This window comes from Rhyacophila brunnea, unplaced genomic scaffold (assembly GCF_057557595.1).
Source record: "Rhyacophila brunnea isolate RB1 unplaced genomic scaffold, BYU_Rbru_1.0 scaffold_4, whole genome shotgun sequence".
Lineage (NCBI taxonomy): Eukaryota > Metazoa > Arthropoda > Insecta > Trichoptera > Rhyacophilidae > Rhyacophila > Rhyacophila brunnea.
This window is the reverse complement of record NW_028233068.1, coordinates 19261751-19283132: the sequence shown is the minus strand read 5'-3', so window position 1 is coordinate 19283132 and position 21382 is coordinate 19261751. Positions and strand designations below refer to the sequence as shown.

The 21382-nt window shown below is 32.4% G+C and overlaps 1 protein-coding gene across 2 annotated transcripts in view; it reads left to right on the top strand.

Moving 5' to 3' along the window:
- Window positions 1–14563, top strand: part of Cbl (E3 ubiquitin-protein ligase CBL) — a 73588-nt gene extending 59025 nt beyond the window's left edge. Inside the window, exons 2-9 of one of the 2 annotated variants that reach the window (XM_085954482.1) lie at window positions 676–822; window positions 4438–4581; window positions 5918–6043; window positions 6148–6263; window positions 7042–7148; window positions 7245–7398; window positions 8224–8411; window positions 12459–14563. In XM_085954482.1, the coding sequence (XP_085810608.1) occupies window positions 676–822; window positions 4438–4581; window positions 5918–6043; window positions 6148–6263; window positions 7042–7148; window positions 7245–7398; window positions 8224–8411; window positions 12459–14300 (2824 nt within the window). In that variant the 3' untranslated portion in view covers window positions 14301–14563. The remainder of the gene's footprint in view (window positions 1–675; window positions 823–4437; window positions 4582–5917; window positions 6044–6147; window positions 6264–7041; window positions 7149–7244; window positions 7399–8223; window positions 8412–12458) is intronic. The other variant, XM_085954483.1, reaches the window with a different exon arrangement.
- Window positions 14564–21382: the final 6819 nt, after the last annotated feature.

The window sequence follows — 21382 nt, the reverse complement described above, 5'->3', positions numbered from 1 at the left end:
TAACGTAGCGCAAACTGCACCGTTGTATTCCTAATATTATTGTGCAATGTTAGGGTTTTTTATGCGGTGGTCGTGAACGTGTTTACCGCTAGCTCTGCGGAATGACGTTTAATGGAGTAATGAGACAGGTGTTGCCGGCAAATCGATGCCCTAACGCAGCGGCTCTCAAACTGTTTCCACCGCTTCCGGATGCGCCCATAATCATCAGTAATCTAAAGAAATTCGCTGTTGGAAAGAATGCTGTTATTAAAAATATAATTTTTGTGAATCCATTCGAATTTTTGAACTTATTCATAACCAACATGCACTCTTACTGATATTAATTTTAAGAAAACGTGTTTTATTGTGTTAGAGCTCTTTCTGCGTAGGAACCGTCTAATGAATAGAAAAAAATATTATTCTTTTGAAAGATAGATAATAATATGGTTTCATACATTTGCTTCAGCGGACAATTAAGGATTTTGTCACCGGTAGAGAATAAGCCTTAATACTCTGATCAAGGACAGCTTATAATAGGTCAGAATATTTAAGACTGTTGTCTTTGTCGTCTTGCGTATTTCATTCCAATGATTGAGATACCTGAAAGCTGTTTTATTTAAATTAACCATTTTCGATAAATTTCCTCATTGTTTGTTTCTTTATGGTAGTTTCATGATTTATTATCCCTTGTTCCAGCACCCTGGTTCCATGGAAGCACTTCCGACAACAGCTAAACTTGGTGCACCCAATCACACCCGGTCTGGAAACGATGGCTCTCAAGACAACTATAGACTTAACCTGCAACGATTACATTTCCAATTTTGAATTTGACGTATTTACTAGGTAAGTTTTTCATATTTTTGTTACAGTATTATTGTGGAACAATTATTTAACCTTGGTTATGCACAGATGCGATTTCTTCAAATGCGCACGTATTAACAGAGAGAATTTAATTATTGTTACGGTTTCTATTCCCATGTTTAATGGCATCGATTTCAGGCATTCGGTTTTTAAGCAGGGTTCACTTTATTACTTAAGGGGGCCATTTAACAAGGGAGACGGTGTGCCGACTGACCTCAAATATTGAATGCGTGTTATGTTGACATGACAAACTTTAATGCTTATTATTATAAGACAGATATTACTATTGAAAATAACACGTGTTTAAGTTTATTCCATAATTTGCACTCTCGAGATCTTTTATATATATTTTTTTAACACTGCGACAGGCCATGAGGCCCATTGATAGTGGCGTATCTGAGAATCAATCACAAACCACACAGGTTTTGAGAAAATCACATAAATCTCTTGTGACCTCACTGAGAATCGTAGTCGGGGCCCCCGGATGAAAGGCCAGCACCTTACGCACTGGTCTACGAGGGTTGTACCGTACTATACTACACCTGATAGCGTTAGCCAGTTCTCATTAATTTTGTGTTCCCTGGTCAAAACTATCGAACTTCACACTAATGTGGTATGTTAATGAGAACAATATCAAGTCAAGAAACATTTTTATTCTTGTGTCCTATTGCAAAAATGTTAATATTTTAAAAAGAAAGAACTCAAGGATCTTCATATTTTATCTGAAATGTATGCAATAATGTTACACAATATTTATTGTACCTACACACTGGCGGCCTTAAGCCCGAAAACGGGGTAGGTCAATTTTGGATATATTATTTTAATTTGCCTTTTCGTTGTATACTTAAAAGACGTATTGCAAATTGGCTTTTTATACATTATAGAAGAACTTTTAGAAATTGTTATAGGTAGTTACTTATCCTTAAAAAAATGTCCATTTTTCACATTGCCAACCCATCGTTAACCGAAATTGCACCCAACACGATATAATTTTTTGTAAATTAGGTCAAAAACCAAACTTTGTGTGTCTATTTATATACCTAATAACTGTACCTAATACTATTTAAGTACATAAGATTAAAACAATCAAACACATTTAATAAAAACTCCGTTATAATACCTAGTGTTATGGAATGGCAGGATCATTTATATATAAACACTTTTTATATTTCCACTGATTTTATTAGAAGGTAACTTTTATGATTAATATAGCAGATTACATTTTAATCGGTAACTTTTATACAATGGTTTAATATAGAGAATGCAGTCGATGGGTTTTACTTAAAGGTTGGATTTAAACTGAACTACAATAATTAATAACATATGAAACTTTCAGACAATGATCAGTTTGAAATAATAAGCATAACAAATAAGGGTACTGTTCGGTTAAAGCGGATACAGCGGAAAACGCATTTTGAAAATAGCCGATAAACTGGATTATTTGTTAGTTTGGGTTAGTTTAGGTTAGGTTATGTTGGGTTAGGTTTGGTTAGGTTAACCTAACAAATAATCCAGTTTATCGGCTATTTTCAAAATGCGTTTTCCGCTGTATCCGCTTTAACCGAACAGTACCCAAATAAGAATAAAAAGGTTTGCCGCTCAAATGAGACCTTAAAACCACAGAACAAAACTCTTGAAACATTTAAGGAAAAAGTGTTGAGTAGTATGACGTTTTATATCATTCTGTTTCATTTGACATAATTGAAAATGTATAGCTATCTCGTTTTAGGCAATGACCAAAATTTAGTGTATGCGAGCGATAAAACAATATGAAAAAAAGGCGTGTTTTGTGCTTTCTCTCCGTCTCACATGTGAAAAATGAGAGAGAAAGAAATATTATTAACAAATATGAATCATAGCATTCTCTCAATTGACTGAGACAGCGAACGTCTGTGAGAGTTGAGATATGTGTGTGTGTATGGTGGTTAGACACATATGTACATATAAATTAGCGTGCGTCATGTTACAATCGCTCGCCAAAATGGAAAAAGTCGTAGGATAATAATATATAGGAGATAATTGACATTGTAAAATGTATATAGATTGTAAGATATTTTTTTTTGGAGGGTCATTGACCATTTGACCTAAAGGGCCAGCCGCCATTGATTGTACAAGCAATAATATGAATTTATATAATACAATATATAGTATTAACATGCCACATTAGCGTGAGTTTAATAGTTATGACAGAAAATTAAATATAGTTGGAGTGGGGAGTGAGAGAAAGTGATACAACTTTGTAGGTGTAAATGCAGTCCAATTAATTGTCCTGCCTAATTGCTGCACACTAGAAGAAATCGCAACTGCACATGTTCAAGGTTAAATTGTTTCACTTGACTACACGAACATTGTGATATAATATATCGTCACCGTTCAGGCAAAAGTCACCAACCCTGAAAATGGCAGTTTTGAGTTGAGTATGTCACACGAAGCGTAAAATTATGTTCTTTAAGATGCAAAAGTCACCACGGTACATTAGTTAGTAAAATATTGCTTAAATCCGAATTATTTGTTTTCCACTAAATAACTTTCGATAAAATCTTAACAAGCAAAAGTCATTATAGGTGAATAGACATTATTGACTCTAAAAAAATAAATCCTTCGTTATAAATATACAAGCAAAAGTCACTATACTATGAATGGTGAGTTTTACTGATTTGTCATTTGAAAACTTCTAACACTTGTCTGAAATACGCAAAAATAACCAAACAGGAATAGTTTACCTAAGCTTGTTATAATAAGATCGCTTTGGTCAGATTATTAACAAGCAAAAGTCACCAAACCATAATTGAGCTACCTTACCTCCTTCAAAATCTTCTAGATGTTTTAATTAGCATCAAAAAGTAAAAGTACCTTAAAGAAATTATTAAGAACACATGAGAAAATAATGTAATGTAGATAAAATCTTAAAAACATTTAAATCTGATTTTTCCTGCATTTTCAAACTTTCAAATTGCGATATCTCAAAACTATGTTTTTAGGGTTGGTGACTTTTGCCTGAACGGTGACGATATATACTGCTAAGTCTCCTCGTCACTTAACATAATTGTTATTTTATGTCCAGTACCACCATGTAACTCTAAATCGCTAAAAATGTACATAAGTTTCTTTGACTTAATGGGTTGAATTGTAATCCAAAATCAGCACATTACATCGCACCTACCCACCTAAGTACTAGGAAACGATGCGCACAGATTTTTATTTAGGTATTCAAATTTACCATGAATTTGGTCACTTGATTAGAAGAAGGACCTGCAAAGAAAAATATTACATTACTACACTGCTTATTAAAATGTATGTTGACAAGTGCAATATAGGACAGTTATTGCTTGTACATGAAAGAAGACAAATCATCCCTGGAAAAATGTAATTTTCAATATAAGGGTATTAATTGGTCTTGAACCAAGATTTTTTGCGACTACTGTGCATTTTTTACGAATTACACTAAATATATTTAAGGGATTCCGTTATTATGTACAATATATAAAAGGGTTTGTGATTAAATTTAATTGGGAAAGGCTGCTTTATGCTAATCTAACTTTATAATGATGCATTAATAGTTTTTGTCTTCTCACTCATACCTCCATTCTATTCCAGATTATTTCAACCGTGGGGTACACTAGTTCAGAATTGGCAAATTTTAGCAGTTACGCATCCTGGTTACGTGGCATTCCTCACCTACGATGAAGTGAAAGCAAGACTTCACAAGTACATCAGCAAAGCAGGGAGCTATGTTTTTAGGTTAGTACCAAATATATTATTAATTGAACTGGTATTTATTTGGTAGAACTTCATTATAATGGTTTTGAAACAAAGTTATTTTTGTTAAATCTACTTTAATTGAGTTATTTATGTTGATATCTGTTTCGGGTTATAAACCCATCTTTTGAATGGTCGACTATGACTATAAATAGTTATAACTTAGTCAAAACCATTGTACCAAACAGTTTGGACAATAACTTAAAGGGTTCTTTTGTACTTTTTGTATTATAAGGTTTTCTGTTTCTAAGATGCTATTATTATGGTTGAATCGGTAGCCATATTAATATCATATATTTTGGTGTTTTGAAAAATGACAGCTATAATTAAGATTGTTAAAGGAAGCTGTACATATTATTTAAAATGTTTAATTGTTTTAATGGCATAGGTACGGTTATTTGTAATTGTTCATCTTTTCAACTAAATCTCGGAGCACAAAATGGTGATGTTTTCTACATATGAATCTCGATGCATATGAGCGCGAAATTATTGATGAATTTCGAAATTAATTTTATTGTTAGCCTAATAACCATTTTTCAGCTTCACTGTTTGATATATTATTTTCATCCAAATTTTTTGGTGCAGATCTTAGACTATAGATACATCTAGACGCCACCCGTTGCATTGCTAAATGAAGCCACGTGCCTTGCGTTTGGTTTGTGGGCGAGCAAACGCATTCGTCTACAAATGTTCGAGACCATAGACCATTTCGCTAGTGCTCGCCCAAAGTGCTCGCACTAGACGCTCAGAATTAAAATATAATTTTCCATTTTTTACGTTATATAGTATTTTTAAGCGGTCAAAATGCAACCATTAGGTAAATATATCCATAATTTAAGTTATTTTCAAGAAACACTAGGTCACTGATATTAAAATATATAATAAAATACAAATAAATTATCACGAACATGTATCAACTTACCTATGAAACGTAATACCATCTTCTTGCTTATCAGTACGGCTACCACATTTTAAGACAACACACAGAACCATCTTTTCTACTTAATTAACTAAAAATATTTACCATTGACTTTATGTTTAACACAAAAAATATCAATTTTAGCAACTCGAGCTCGCAAGTTATCGACGCTATTTGAAGCGTTTCGCCCCGATTTGATGGCGATAGTTTTGGAAACTAGCTCACAGATATGTAGACCTTTTATCTTACTCTAGCGCGTGTCACAGAGATTGTAAGGGTGCCGAATACTTTCTCACTCGCACTCATGCATCGTTTTTGTTCAGGTGCAGATTCTTTTTGAAAAATCCCTATTTATATTTATGAATTGGATCTTCTTAATAATTCTTGCAATATTTTCAGATTATCTTGTACTCGGCTTGGGCAATGGGCAATAGGCTATGTGACAGCAGACGGAGAGATTCTTCAAACTATCCCCCAAAATAAGAGTCTTTGTCAGGCATTATTGGATGGATATAGAGAAGGATTGTAAGTTTATCAATACAATATATTTGAATGAGCTCAATATTATCATTAGTGGTTCGTATTGATAAGTTTATTTTCCTTGTAACCATTTGTGTTAATATTTCTAGTTACCTGTATCCTGATGGCCGGGACGTGAACCCGGACCTCAGCTGTGCGGTGCAGTCACCGAGTGAAGACCATATTGAAGTCACTTTGGAACAATATGAACTCTACTGTGAAATGGGTCAGTGCAAGATACATACTCAATCATATTTATCAACCATCCTCGAGAATTATCAATTATCCTGATTTCAATATGATCACCAGTTTTAATTTTATTTTTTTGCGGACTACCCTCATCCCAATTTGTTTAAATTGTGTTTACTGGGCACTGGAGGGGTCTCTAGGTGTTGATAGTCCCCAAGGCAATACATAGTAGGCATTGAGGAGCAAATTGCCAATAAAAAATATATAGCCTTAATGAAAACAAATTAGTAGGCTCATCTCTCTCTTTGTCACTCTGTCTATTTGTTTACTAATCATAGTGGGAAATCTAATATGTTTATATACAAATTCATTTTTATACATTGTTTTATAATTTCAGTTTCAAGTATCATTTCCAAACTAGCTTTTTTAAATTCATAAATTAATTGATTTTTTTATTAGTTGAGGTGGAAATAGAATTTACCTAGGGGCGGTAGGGGGGGGGGCGCCGAAAAAAAACTTAATGTCAACAAAGCTTGGGAATCGTGTTTAAGCCATCGAGGCTCTTAACATAATTTTCTTGTACAATTAATCGAATTCACAAAAGTGAAAACAATAAAATTAATTTAAAATTTTGTACAGAAATGAACAATAATAAAAAAAAATATTTGTTTTGGGTTACAAAATCTGTTTTCTTGATTTATGTAATGAGAATCCCACTAAGTATTGTAATACTGTAAAATAAAACAGGTATTCATGTATTAATTTGTTATTGAACTTGTGTTTATAATTGAATTTATTATTGTTTTTTGCTTTAGGAAGCACATTCCAACTGTGCAAGATTTGTGCAGAAAATGACAAGGACATCAGAATAGAACCGTGCGGCCATCTCCTTTGCACTCCCTGCTTAACAGCCTGGCAAATTGTAAGTCATGAAATATACTTTCAATACACTCTAACTATTTCTCTAGTCGATAATGGCAAATGCTGTCTATTACATTTTTGCTTTTTTTCCATTTAGGATTCGGAAGGCCAGGGTTGTCCGTTCTGTCGGGCGGAGATTAAAGGCACTGAGCAGATAGTGGTGGACGCATTTGACCCCAAAGGACAGAAAGGAGCTCGATATAAACACCATTCATCGTCTGCTTCGTCGAGTAACACCAGCACGGATGGAGGTATATTATTCATTATTATTCAGATAATATTTTCCATCGTTGATAATTAATGAAATTATTAAAGTAATTTAATTTATTTTCCTTTATGAATTCATAGAAGTTTGTAAATAATTATTAATCACTTTGATCACTTATCTTACTCGGTTGTTATTTTATAATCGTGAATTATCTTAATTGATTGACACAGCGGTAGGTATTTAGTTCATTATAATATTGACTAGATGCTATGTATTTATAAATAACTGGTTATGAAAGAACATACAGCCGGATATCAAATGCATGGACTGTCGCCTAATTTGGATATCCCAAGACCTCAGTCGAGCATGAGATAGATGTTCTGTCATAATTATATAACAACATATATGAATTAAAACTGGAATTCTGTTTGTGTCTTCAATGTGTGCGATACTGGAAAAAATATATTTGAGTGAATGAATGAATAAGTTATAGCCAATTTAACTCGGGCAGTCGTTAAGTTGCTTCTATTATATAAAAACACATTGCCATGTGCTTTATTTACATCTTACTCTTTATATAGCAGCCCTCTAGTCCAATGCATAAGGCATTGGCTTTGCATAACATTACATATTTTGTAATTTTCCTAAGTGTGAGTTTTTCTGTGATTGTTTAACTACTGTAGGTTAATTAAAAAAAAAAAAAAAACAGCGGCTTCAACCAGTGGTGCATGAGATGATTGGTGGTACATAAATAATTTGTGCAATATATAAAAATTGTTTTGGTGAAACACATTAAGGAAAAGATTGAGAACCGCTGCTTCATATGGTTTGGGTGAATATAACAGATATGTTTGTACCATTAATATAGGATCATGTGATCAAGTGCCCATATCCTCCCCGTCACAATCTCAAAGTGCTCGCTGTTGGTCGGCAGGTTCTCGGGACGAGGCGCACGGATCCTCCTCTTCGTCAGGGACCTCCTCGCACTCCAAATCCTCGCAGCCCGTCTCGCTCGCCAATTTTAACTCGCTATCAGATGACTTCGATGACTTGGAGGTGTGTTATTTAATTTCTTTTCTGCAGATCTTTCATCTACATCTCTTTGCAACTCTTTCAAACTGTTAAATGCATGATCAGTACCGTGGTTCGTATGATATATTGACTTAATTGTAATAGACAGACCATCTTATATAATTGGTGACCAGGTTTTTCCTCTATCCAGTATCGTGTTGTTGGATGTTTCCAAATTATCAAAGATACTGTATTTTTATCAACAACCGTGTTATCTGTGCATGCTTCTAATAATTTTCGAAGGAACTTTCATGGTAATCATACATATTTTGTGTTATATTATCATTTATGTTATGTATTTCTTTTTAAACAGATAAATTCAACAATCATTATTTATCCTAAAAATAAGCATTTGTCAATGAACCAGTATAATACCCATACGTCTATTGAAATATGAACAATATTTTTATAAAGCTAATTTATTCAATAGCATTTAAAAGTCTGTATCTTTGGAGGTAACCTCTAATTTACATGCTTTCCTAAATAAAAAGTATCGGCAATGCTAAGTTTCTTTTTCCATTCATTCAAGTCTTTAGCATAGTTAATAAGTTATTTATCATTTATAATAATATGTCATCCCATCTTTATTGTTTATTAATCTCACTCAAGTACAGGTACCTAATTTCTAAACAGTTATACATGAGCTTCTATGTTTACGAACTTTCATAAACAAGGATACTTTAGTTAGAGGTAGCATCACAGTAATGCAACAATTTAGACACGTCGAAATTAATACAACACCTTTGAAAATAGACATGCACAGGCTTTCATTACTATTGATTACAAACTATAGTTAGAATTGTACAAATACGTCTGGCAGCCATTTATTGAAAACATATTATTACATATTTAGTTGTAAGAGTATATGAAATACAGAATGTTTGGTAATATATACATTTTCATTCATGCATTTATTATCCAATTGTGGGTTTGTTGCATATTATACAGATATACATAAATGTCATAAAGAAAATGGTGTCATTGATACATAATATTATACGATAGTGATTATACAGTGATACAGGTAAGGTTGAGGGAAACCTTCATAATTTATTTAAATATTTTTAAATGCTTCAGTTTAAACTTTAAACAGTGAAATAGCTTCTGCACTCCTTTTAATACACATTAAATAAAATAATGTTGAATCAGTTTTAATGGTGGAAAATATTGTATAATGAGTTTTGTATTTCATATTCTCTTTCCTTGTTTCCATATAAATAATAATTATTGCTTCAAGCATACAGTAAAATTATACCAAATACATTAATAGTAAATGTTCTTCAACACATCGTTCATCAAAAACATTGTCACAAGGATAGTTTCAATAATATTAAAAAATAATTTAACACTACTACTGCTATTCACTGTTCAAATAAATCACAATTTAATATTCAGTGTGACATATTTCAATTAATTATTGACAAAAGATACAATGTTTTAAATCATGACTTCTATGTTCCTGCAATAATTATTATAGGTATTGTGTGTGTTTTTTTTTTTAAAGTTTCTTGCATCACGATTTTGTTTGTTTGCATTATTTTGTTTTGTCTGTTTTTTTTCTCCATTTTTTGCCTGCTTGCTCCTGCATATCTTTTTTTTTCTCTTTTCAGCACCACCCCACACCACCGCATGGCTGAAAACAGTTTTTATCTATATGGCCCTTTCAATACATCCAACTGTGCAACATAGACATTTAAAAAAATATATTTACAATCAGTGTTGCCGATTTCTCAAATCAAAACCACTCGTTACGTTCAGCTATAGCATAAACAATATGAAACATTCCACCTAGTTAGATCAAATACTTTTTTTATTATCTGTGACACGCTGAGAGTTAAAACAAAACCGAACGCTTATTCTTTTGTTGATTATTTTAGGTTTAGATTGTTGTAAAATGCTGTGTATATTATTTTTTCAACTAAGAACTCGTTTTTTTATATACATAGAGTGCATGTCTGTCTAGGGAGTGAATTTTTTTTATTCTCAGATGGACATAGTAAAGTGACTTATATTTATTTCATGTTTTAGGAGTAAAAACTCTCGTGTGGCCTCTTGATATTTTTTGTGTTAATTTTATAATTTTACGATCTCCGAATACTTCAATTGGATGGTTTTGATAGACCTGCTCAGTTTGAATAAACTTGCATAACACACGCAGCAATTAGTTGTTGCTTTTATATTTTTATATTACTCACTTTTTTTAGCTAATACTTATTTTACAAGACTGCTGTTTATTTAATTTATTGCTTTCAGGTAGTCAATATTTTATTTAATAGTTGTAGGATAATTTAAAAATAGTTGTGGATCTTCGAAAATCCTAATTTTAAATGTCAGGAGTTAGTTTATAACGGTGTTCATAATTTATAAAATTATCATTTGCAAAACATTCACGAGTATCTGATATTCATATATTTCTTATTGATATTATGAAGTCCTTTTTAGGAATAGTCCTTATGAACAAATTCTCTTGTTCGTTGAAATTGTACAGTTATTTTTTTAAATATACTGGCCTTCCGCTTCATCCATCCACTAAAATTAAAAAAATACTTATAATGTTAATTTTTCTACACAATGTAAAATGATATTTTTTAATTTTACGATTTATCACCTAAGTATACGTTCTTCCAAAGTTATCAATGTTCAATTCGATATTATATATTATACAATTTCTATGAAATAAATACAATATCTATTTTAATACGTAAATTAAATATTTTTAAAGTTATATTTTTTTATTTTATATTTCCCTTAATTGTCATGGTATGTGTGTGAAAATTATTATACAACAAAACCTAATCATTTGGCATCATTTTCTTTATGTTAAGGGTAATTATTATTGAACAATCAACATTCTATTGTACACATCAGCGCATCTATTAATTCTATACTTAAGACTGCTATCGGCGGCTATGGAGGGTAGTATGATAAAATACCCTCGTTAGCCGTCCATAGCACTCTTGTGTATAGACTAGATGCGCAGGGCTTGTCCATCATATATGACATCGCATTGCGCCTTAAGATGATAAGTATTATATCCTGTAATCATTTGTGATGAAAAGAGTCAAAGACTTATGGCGAAATGTAATGTCACAGAACCAACAAATATAAACATATATTCTGAGAATACAATATTCCGTGTGAACAATGTATGGAAATTAATGATTTCTTTTTAACGGATGGGGTGTTCAAAAATGTCATGTATTTTAGGCAGGATTGTAAAAGATTCTGTGATAATGGAGGGAGAGAGTATTAAAAGATACCAATGAGATATGACACATCTATTACGGTCAAAGCTACGTTTCACTGATTTTAACACCTGTGTCTCTAGCATTAATTATTACACTCAAATATCCTATTTCATGTTACAATAGACAGTACTGCAGCAGTAATCATCTTTCTACATTAAAAGTAAAAATATTATGTATAACGTTTCTCATTGTTTTCTAATGCTCAAAATTAATGTTTGTGAATCCTGGTCGTATAAATACTTTTATTACTGTCATTGATATATAACTGCACAACAAATTTTGTGGGCAATTTTCAATATGTTAAGACAATCCTGTCCTCAAAGAACCGAAGCTATCATCAGTTATAGCGAAACACAACCTGCGTACATGCTGCCATTTTTTTTGCGAATTACTATAACCATTCCCTCTGCGCATCTTAGGTCACTAATAAGAGGTATGTACAATTTATTTCATCTTTACTTTTATGGCCATGGCTTGTTTTTTAATGTTTTACCGTCCGTTGAATAGTTCAATTTGTATCGTATCAGGTGGTGATTGTTAATAATTTGGAAGAATATCAACTTAGATGAAGTTATTAATATAAAAAAATTCGACAAAATTAGTATGGTTATAATTATATTATTACATATTTTTTTATACTTGTCATCTGTTGAAATCGAGTGTAGGTAATGAACCATTTAACTATTCAAATTTTTAATGTCTTCAACCAGCCCTGATTTAATATTTTCAATATTTTTATAAAGAAGATTTTTATTTCACCTTTACAAATTTATTTTGGTTGCAGGACTGTCAAGAGTTCAACGCGGCCACCAGCTGTATTCAGGCTCTCATCAAACATCAGCGTTCCGAAGACATTCCCCATAGTCCGTTGGCCTCGCCGCGGCCCGTCCGAAAAGCCAGCCAATCACGGTCGGTGACTCCGACTCCGCCTAGTCAATCGCAAAACAGCATTTCCCCGCCGATAGTTCCTGCCCACAAACCGACTGTGAACATCAGCAATAATAATGTTCCCGCAATACCAGCACACAAAAACTCAGCTCCTTCGGTACCCCCTCAACCGCCTTCTGGCTCAAGATCAAATAATTCACCGGGAAACAGCGTTCCGGCGGTTCCCGCTCATAAAGTGATCAACCAGTCGCAGCCTCCGATACCGGTACCGTCGACCAGCGTGCGAAACTTGAATACGGTAACGCCGTCTACTGAAAATACTTACGGAGAACTGACAGGAACCGCTCCGAGACAGACTGTGGATTTAATTTCCGGCTGCCGATCGAGTGAACAGTTGTTGGGAAAGTCTGTTTTGACACCCAAACGCGTTCAAGATCTAACGGCTCCCCCATTACCCCCGAGAAAATCGGTATCGCCGAGTCCCGACGGCTCAAAAACTATAATGGATCTGTTAAACTCCCCCAACTCGTCATCATTCCGTAAGCCTTTCAACGGGCACTGCAAGCAACCCAGAGAACCTCCACCTTCTGATGGAATCGCACCTGAACTGCTGCAGAATGGAGGCAACAGAAGCCCACTCAGTAATGCTACCAGTATGATTAATCTATCTTTTCAAATTAACATGCAAAGTAATACCTGTAGACAGAATGGTCACAATAATCTCCTGGACGTGGCGAGACCTTGCATATCTACCAGCCGTAGTTCTGAAGATCTGAGTAAGTTTCCCATCGGACAGAGTATTATATCGGGTACTGTCTTTGATTTTAGACATTTTAACGATCAGAACGATCAGAATCAAACTGATAATGATAGGAAATTTAGCCTGGGCAATGCTGCCACAGGTGAAAATAGCCTCAGTTCCGTTATCTTGGGATCCACGGAAACAATTTCCGGCCTAATCGATACGAGGTATGAAGTGTTACCTATTCACAGGTCAGCGATTCCAGTGCAAGATCCTAGGATATTCACGAAGCCTCTTGTTTTAGGGAACACCGTCGTGCAATCCAACATCAGCAGTCAGCCAAGGCAGTTGCCTTTAAAGAATTGTAACTTAGAACAAAATAAAATCATTCAGAAACAGACTGAAACTCCTAATCAAAGGCTACACACAAGTCACTTTCAGAATGAATCTTTAGTGAATCTTAATGATTTTGATGCTGCTGTTCACAGGCAAATCAAAAACTCCTGCAATACTTTACCGCAAATTCGACAAATACACCCGATAAAAGTTCAGAATATTTCCCCCGCGCAAGTCAATGAAGGAGATATCCGTAAAAATGTTACAAATAAACCTTTTCTTAACCCGCCAAATGAAGAAAACAAGAATGGTCTATGTCAATATGAGAATGTTACTCTGAATAGCCAGGGAGTAGTCGTATCGATAAAGAGACAACAGCTGCCCCAAAAGTCACAAAATTCCGATCTAAACTCGTCACGTATCAATCCGTTGACACACAATCAGATGGGTCAAAAACTCGACGAGAGCTCTTCGGTGAATGTGCCGTACGAGAATATAAATCTGGACTACATCGCTCGATTGGTCAGCGAAGGGTATTCAAAAGATAGTGTCGTACGGGCGTTAGGAATCACACGGAACGATATTGATATGGCCTTTGATATCTTGCATGAATTCGGCACCAAGTCTGTCAAATGCCACAATAATAATGGAGTAGATTGAGAGGACGGGTGAAAAGTATAGTAGTTTTCATTTTATTGGATTGCTGATTCGCCTTGCAGAAATGATTGTGGATATCAATCAACCAGTGGTTTAAGGCATGGCATAATATGTTAAAATCCTAACATAATATGCTGCGCTTACACTGACTGCTTAGTCAACATAAGATAGCGCATGGTTAGTTAACGACGAGATGTTCCTTTTCACCACAGATATAAAGGTTATCAAAGTAGTGCTTCATGAACATACGTTAAATTCATGAAACCATAAAGAATAAAGAAAGCTTGTCATTAAACTCTTAATAAACTTAGATATAATTTCATTAGTTCTGGAGATACAAAAAGGTTACATAGAATAACTTTATTGAATCCTCAATTTTTTCTGAATCTTTTTAAATTGATATTTCTCAATTCAAACACAAGATACACCCAGTTGTGAAAATCAAATAATTCTGGAATTGAACCAGAGTTATTTAAAACTGAATGGTTGAATGTGTGGCAAAACACAATAAGTGGAAGGCTATATTATTTGGTATTCTCACAATCATCTGCATTTATATGACGCGTCACATCATAAGTTTCACATGTTCTATTGGCGAACTCGACAGATTAAACCATCATCCACATCCTCACATTTCTTCATTATGCACCGATTTCAAGGCATTGTGTGATGTCACGCTGGTCTAATCGATTTTCGATTCATTATCGTGTATAAGAAATAACAGACGTGCTCAGTATGTTTAATAAGTGTGGGTTTTGGATGCCAAAATTACAGACTGCATGTCTCCGATGCAAATATTTATGATTCCTATTTACTCATAATGCTATAAATATATAACGGATCTTACATAAATGCTAATTAAGGTGAAATAATGCTCCGCATAAATGTATATTTTAAAATTATGTAGTATGTATTTTATTAATTGTGTATAAATGGGTTGGTCAATATCCAAGTATGTTGGCACATGAAGAATTTCAAACCAAACTGAAATGCATTATTGCTAAGTATAAAGAGTATGTTACAACCTCGTATTTACGTGTATTGATCACAATACCATGAAAATGTATCTAAATTCAGTCTTTTCATATGAAATTATTGAATACACATTGATAGCATGTCAACTTGGTGTGATTCAAATTTAATAAAAATAAGTCTTGATTATTCATTTATACAGTTTATACAGATATGTATCTTGCACAATTTTTCTTTATTGAAGGCTTGTAAAAAAATAAAGTGTCACCTCGAGTTGAAAATACTCGTCATCCAAAACATTCACCATTTTAATGGGTACTATAAAAAACACTTCTATTGGATGTTTAGAATGACAGATAAAAATATGGGTGTACATCTTAATTGAATATTGTATTATGATTAGCTACCGTTCAAAGTCTTTGATGCATATTTAAAAAATATTCTCATGGAAGCACTGACTAAACCGAAAAAAAGTAAAACGCAAGTGTGTTATGAAGTGTTGTAAGAATAGTGATCTTACATGTGGCACGGTTGCACATATTTTGTGCGTGCTTTCCAGTGTATCCTCAGGGATATTCTCTTGCTATATTGTGGTACTAGACATAGACATACAGTGAAAACACACTCATAATGACAAAATTAATAGTGATACATATTCTGACTTATAATTGGTTTTTTTTTAAAACCAAGTACATAATATGTATTATATAATCTAATATGAAATTTTATTTGCACAATTAATCACATAAATATTTGTGGAGATATTAAAAGTTTAAACAGTATAATGAAAATCTTTCTTATTGTATAATCATATATGTATTTAAGAAGACTTAATTTCAATTATGTAAATCACATTTAACTTATTATAAATATATCCTAATTTTCTTAAAAAGTTAAGAAAATAAAATGATTCAGATATCTGGCAAAATGAATGAATTAATTGTGTCAGTTATTCTTGTATCGCCATCTAATTTTTGCCACATAATGCCATATTTTATTTGACACATTTATCTGCCGGTTTTATTCTGAATTAAAATTTTATAATGTTAAAAATAATATATGAGGAGTAATTTAATTTTTACGGGCCACCGTAAGATATCTAGTCAAATACTTTGATTAAAATAAGAATCGATTTACATTTTACATCACATTATTGATATTGATGAAATTTTGCATATTTTTGTCAAGTTTTTTCTCTGTGTAATGTACAGTTTTCCATTCAGCTGGAAATGTTTACAAAAATATGCTTGGGAAATATCAAATTGGTGATCTATCTATCTGTGTGAACAAATAGTGTTCATAGAAATCCACATAAATCATGACTAGTTTAACAATCATAAAAAATGTGTTATGTACATAGTAATGTTTAATTAGTTTTTAAAAAATGTTCAGAATAATCTGTGACAGAGCTAGCCTAAACTTAGGATAAGGGGGTCCCCGTATTCATTATTGAATTTACGGTAAATGAAAGGTATTGTGTGTTAGAAATAATTTCTCTCAGTAATGAGTATGGTACAATTTATTATGCGCTGGCTTTTTGATTGTAATAATAATATTACAGCAAATACACTGATAGGATATAGCAGTATGTCAACTGTTTCTCTAGTAAGTTAAGGACGTTTTGTGAACATATGAAGTATTAATTGTTAATTCAGTTATCAAATATTTCATATTAAAGCCGTAAATGCATTTGGTTTAAGTAATATCTATATAGTAAAATAAATTATTTTATTATCAGACTGGATATTTAACCGGAGACTAGTTCAAGTAGTAACTCAAAAACAAACTGAAATCAATAGGATTAATGATAAAGTTAAGATCTTGGTGTTTCTGCATTCATTTCAATATTGTGAGGAGATTCGAGTTTAGGGATAGTTATTTCACATAAATAATATATTATTATGAGATAAAGATCAGTATATTTTCATATTCCATTGTATTTTTTACTTCGCAGGTGAATTAAATAATACTAATGCTGGATTCACCCTTTAGGCCTATTCTTGTTCAATGTTACTTGCAGTAAAACCTCGTTAATAGGAACACGGATAATTCGAAATTCGCCCTAATTTGAAATTTTCGCAAAAAAAAAATTTCTTTGAACATTATTTTCATATAAAACCATACCTTTAATTCGAATATCGTAATTCGCAATGATTTCAGAGTCCTGGCATACAAATATATTCAATAAATCGTAATAAAGTACACTATTTCATGAGCCAGTTATTGAAAATTATGACAGATTTTTCTTAAAACATAAATTACTTATTTTAAGAAGGTAATATAAATAATCCCGACATTTTATGACCCATTAACACACACGGAATCGGAAATTTGGTAGGCTAAATATGATCATAAACGAAATTAATGAAAATCAAAAAAAAATATTGATTTTCGTTCCCATGGAATTCATATAAACGAGATTTTACTGCTACAAGATTATCTTTAAAATGTATATATACTTGCCATATCTGTTTTAATAGTAGTTGTCTTCATTGAGAAAAATTTAAGCGACAGCATTAATTATTATTTTATTGATACGCTACTTGCATTCATAAAATTATACACAATAGGAAGAAAGATAGGCTTGTGGGGTAAATCTCAGCGATGATCGTATTTCATAAAATAAGCAAACGCTTTATGAATAGCACATCATAAGTTACGCACCGCAGCTAGTTTAGATTATTTACTTCCGTTGTTGACTTAGAAAGAATGTGAAACTCGTACTCCCTTGAAAGTATGAGTATAATTTAGTATTAAAATATTACTACTATTGAAGTACGATAATATAACATTCTAATGTGATATTTGTAATTGTAATTAGATTACACTGTAACTATTATAGTTGGTGTGTATGTAATCTTTACGTTTCTTTTGTATATGTATTTCGTATTATTAAGTTTTATTGCATTTGAGTCTTTTAATTAAGACGCCATCTTATCACATCAAGTTAATTACAGACGTTCTTTGAATACTCGATGGTTACGTGCACTTCTTTTGATTGCCAATAATTAGAGTTCTTGACATGACATGAGGATGTCACCGGTGTAGGAGAGGGGGGGCTATATGAAAACTGTTTTTCACCATTTGTGCTCAAACCAGCATTCAAGAGTTGTGAAGATGGCATCTGTCAAACATGACTAATCTCCATACCGAGTGCAGTCATTTAGTGCTGATACCGCGACTAGCGCGTTTGCGTTACTTAGCCATTAGATATAATTAACATGATATTTAAATGTGGTAATTAAAAATTAATTAACAGGTCACAGTGATTGTGTTCAAGACAGTTGAAATTCTCTTATAGAAATTATACAAACAATCATGTCAACTGCATTGATTTGAATCCATTGCAACAACAATATACTCACTCAATCGTTTTAAAATAACACTTTCATATTTATTTATTTTCCGACCGTGACCGATCCTAATAGGATCATATGGGCCTCCACAGAGTAGAGGTTTGTATTAACAGATTTTCTTTTTTACGAGAAATGGATGTCAGCCACTTGCTCAACCTATTAGGTCCATGGACCCTGACTCACACACAAATTGAAAAACAAAATGTGTACTTGTCAGACCCAGGATTCGAACCTGAGACCCACGGCGTGATAGTCCAACGCTTAAGCCGCGCGGCCACCGTGGGTGTGTTCATTCATATATATATTTAATGGTTTTTAAAATACGAATGCACGTAATTATTAAGACATTCTGTAAAGAGATCTCTGTACTGATCTGTATTATTCTTCAGAACTTTGTTGGAAAATTGAATGTCCAGTTTATATTTTGTAAATTATTTGAAATCTTCGGGGTCCAAAAAAAAGGCACAGTTTATATCGAGCTTAAATTTTTTCACAGCACTTCTTATTATGACCTCAAATTACTGTACTGAACAAAAACCGACTTACTAAATTAATAAATTACTCTTGTCGCTTTGAGAATATCGAAGTAATAAAATTATAGTTCATCAAATTTTAATTTAACTAATATGGAAGCAATTTGAGATCGCTACCGAATAGATGACATGATGAAAGTCAGCCAGCGCCTCCCTGGTTACTAATTCGTGTTTCGGAAAGGTATTCGTTTGTTATATTTGTTGATGGACTATAAATTTTACAGAACAGCATTCTCACATATTTTCATAATAAATTCTATGTACATAGTCTAGTCACACAAAAGTATGTGTCCCAATTAATCACTTCCCCAGCAATGTTACTTAATATTTCTTTCTGTACCTATTAAACATGTATATGAGTATAATATCAATTTGAAGCAATATTAACACATTCGTATTGTCATGTTTTTATATGACTACATTGCGTGTGTTTGGCCGTTTTTAATATATACTCATCTATTCACTACACATATGGTAAGCCGATTGTAATCAATATTCATTAGCTTATTTCATGAAATCATCCAATATTTTCTACAAATAGTCTAAAATTTTACCATGCTAAAAGATGTTCCTTATAAAAAATAATCATTTTTAACGTAACATCTATTGATTCATGAAATCATTTGATTCTTCAAAGTTAGCTGTTTATCAATGGGGAATTTTTATAGTATGTACTCCGTTTTCTATCAATCCACTCAACATATCTGGAATCTTTGGAAAACAGCTTGATATCGCAAATATCAACAGACAATTACTATAATATGCCCATAGCAGTATCCCTGTGTAAAAAGCTATTGATATTCATTCATATGCATCTACCCATTGTTTATCAGCACCTCAGAATTAATGAATGTAAAATAATTAAGAATCTGGGTGGAATAATCACCGTGTTGAAATGAGCATTTCTTCGAGAAAACACAAGCAAACCCATTTTAAAAAAATTGTTTTATGCTTATTATTTAGTCCAAATTGCAAACTTTTTTAATCTTTGTATTCACAAAGTATTCTAGAATCAAGTAGAGTAAACTTACTTACAAATAGATATTTCATACAGGAACTGATAATCACATAAGAACATTCAAAATGCCGATGCCTATAGATCCACCAGTATAAGTTGTCCGCTGAGTGAGGACGTCACATACTAAACCTTGACAAATCATTAAATACTTTTTATACTGTAATGAGCTTAGTTCTAAATTCGAACACCTGACAATTTATGATGGTATATCTATACCTGTAATTTATTAGTAAACTATAAAATTTTTTTAATAACTGATGTATTTCTTCGAGTAAATAAGCATGACTCGAAAGTATTTTTTGTTACCTGCTAAATGTAGAAAATTGAGTACACGAACAGCCATATAAAATATACTTACATCTATTCAATGAATGCACCGTCGTCAAGTGATACAGTATGAAACTAATTTTTGTGAGAATTAAAAACAACGTGGGACTCTACAAAAAGGAGGGAAGCTCTTATTATATGTTGCGTGATTATTCCACCTGGATCCTCAGTTATGGTAGGTAATTAAGGTTTCATCAAATCAACTTTAATTAAGAAAATTTTCTTTCTAATAAATAATAATACGCAGTTTTGACATTTGGTGTATTTGAAATTGTTAGATGTTTACGGTTATGAATATAAAAAAAAAATAAGAGAGAAAATTAAAATCGGGCAGAGGCGCCTATCAAAAACTACCGCATTTTACAAATGGTCTACTTGTGACTGATGACAAAATATATATTATATTATAAGATGTAACACGTTTCAATGAAAAATTACAGTTCCGGTCCAACACACTACAATTTTATTAATTTCTCTGATGCGATTTTATAATATTGTGTATTTAACCAAACACCATATCAGTATGTAACCGAGCTAAAAATTATATTTAATTAAAATGTTTTGGTTTACAAAAGATGTCTATTACATATTAGTGGATCCTGAATAATTGAAAACATTTTTTTACAATATGCAATTTATTTGAGTTGTGTATAAAATATTATATTTATAAATTTTATTTAGTGTTAAATTTGTCATGTTTGTTATGTACTATGTAATTCCATTTGTCATCAATACTATCCATGTGCAATAATATTAATGTATGTATGATGACCAAAAATAGAATATACTCATATTTAATTAATTAGTAAAGATCGTAAAAATATTATTTATCTTGGCATAATTATATTATATATATAACTTATTTGAAGTTATAGGAGC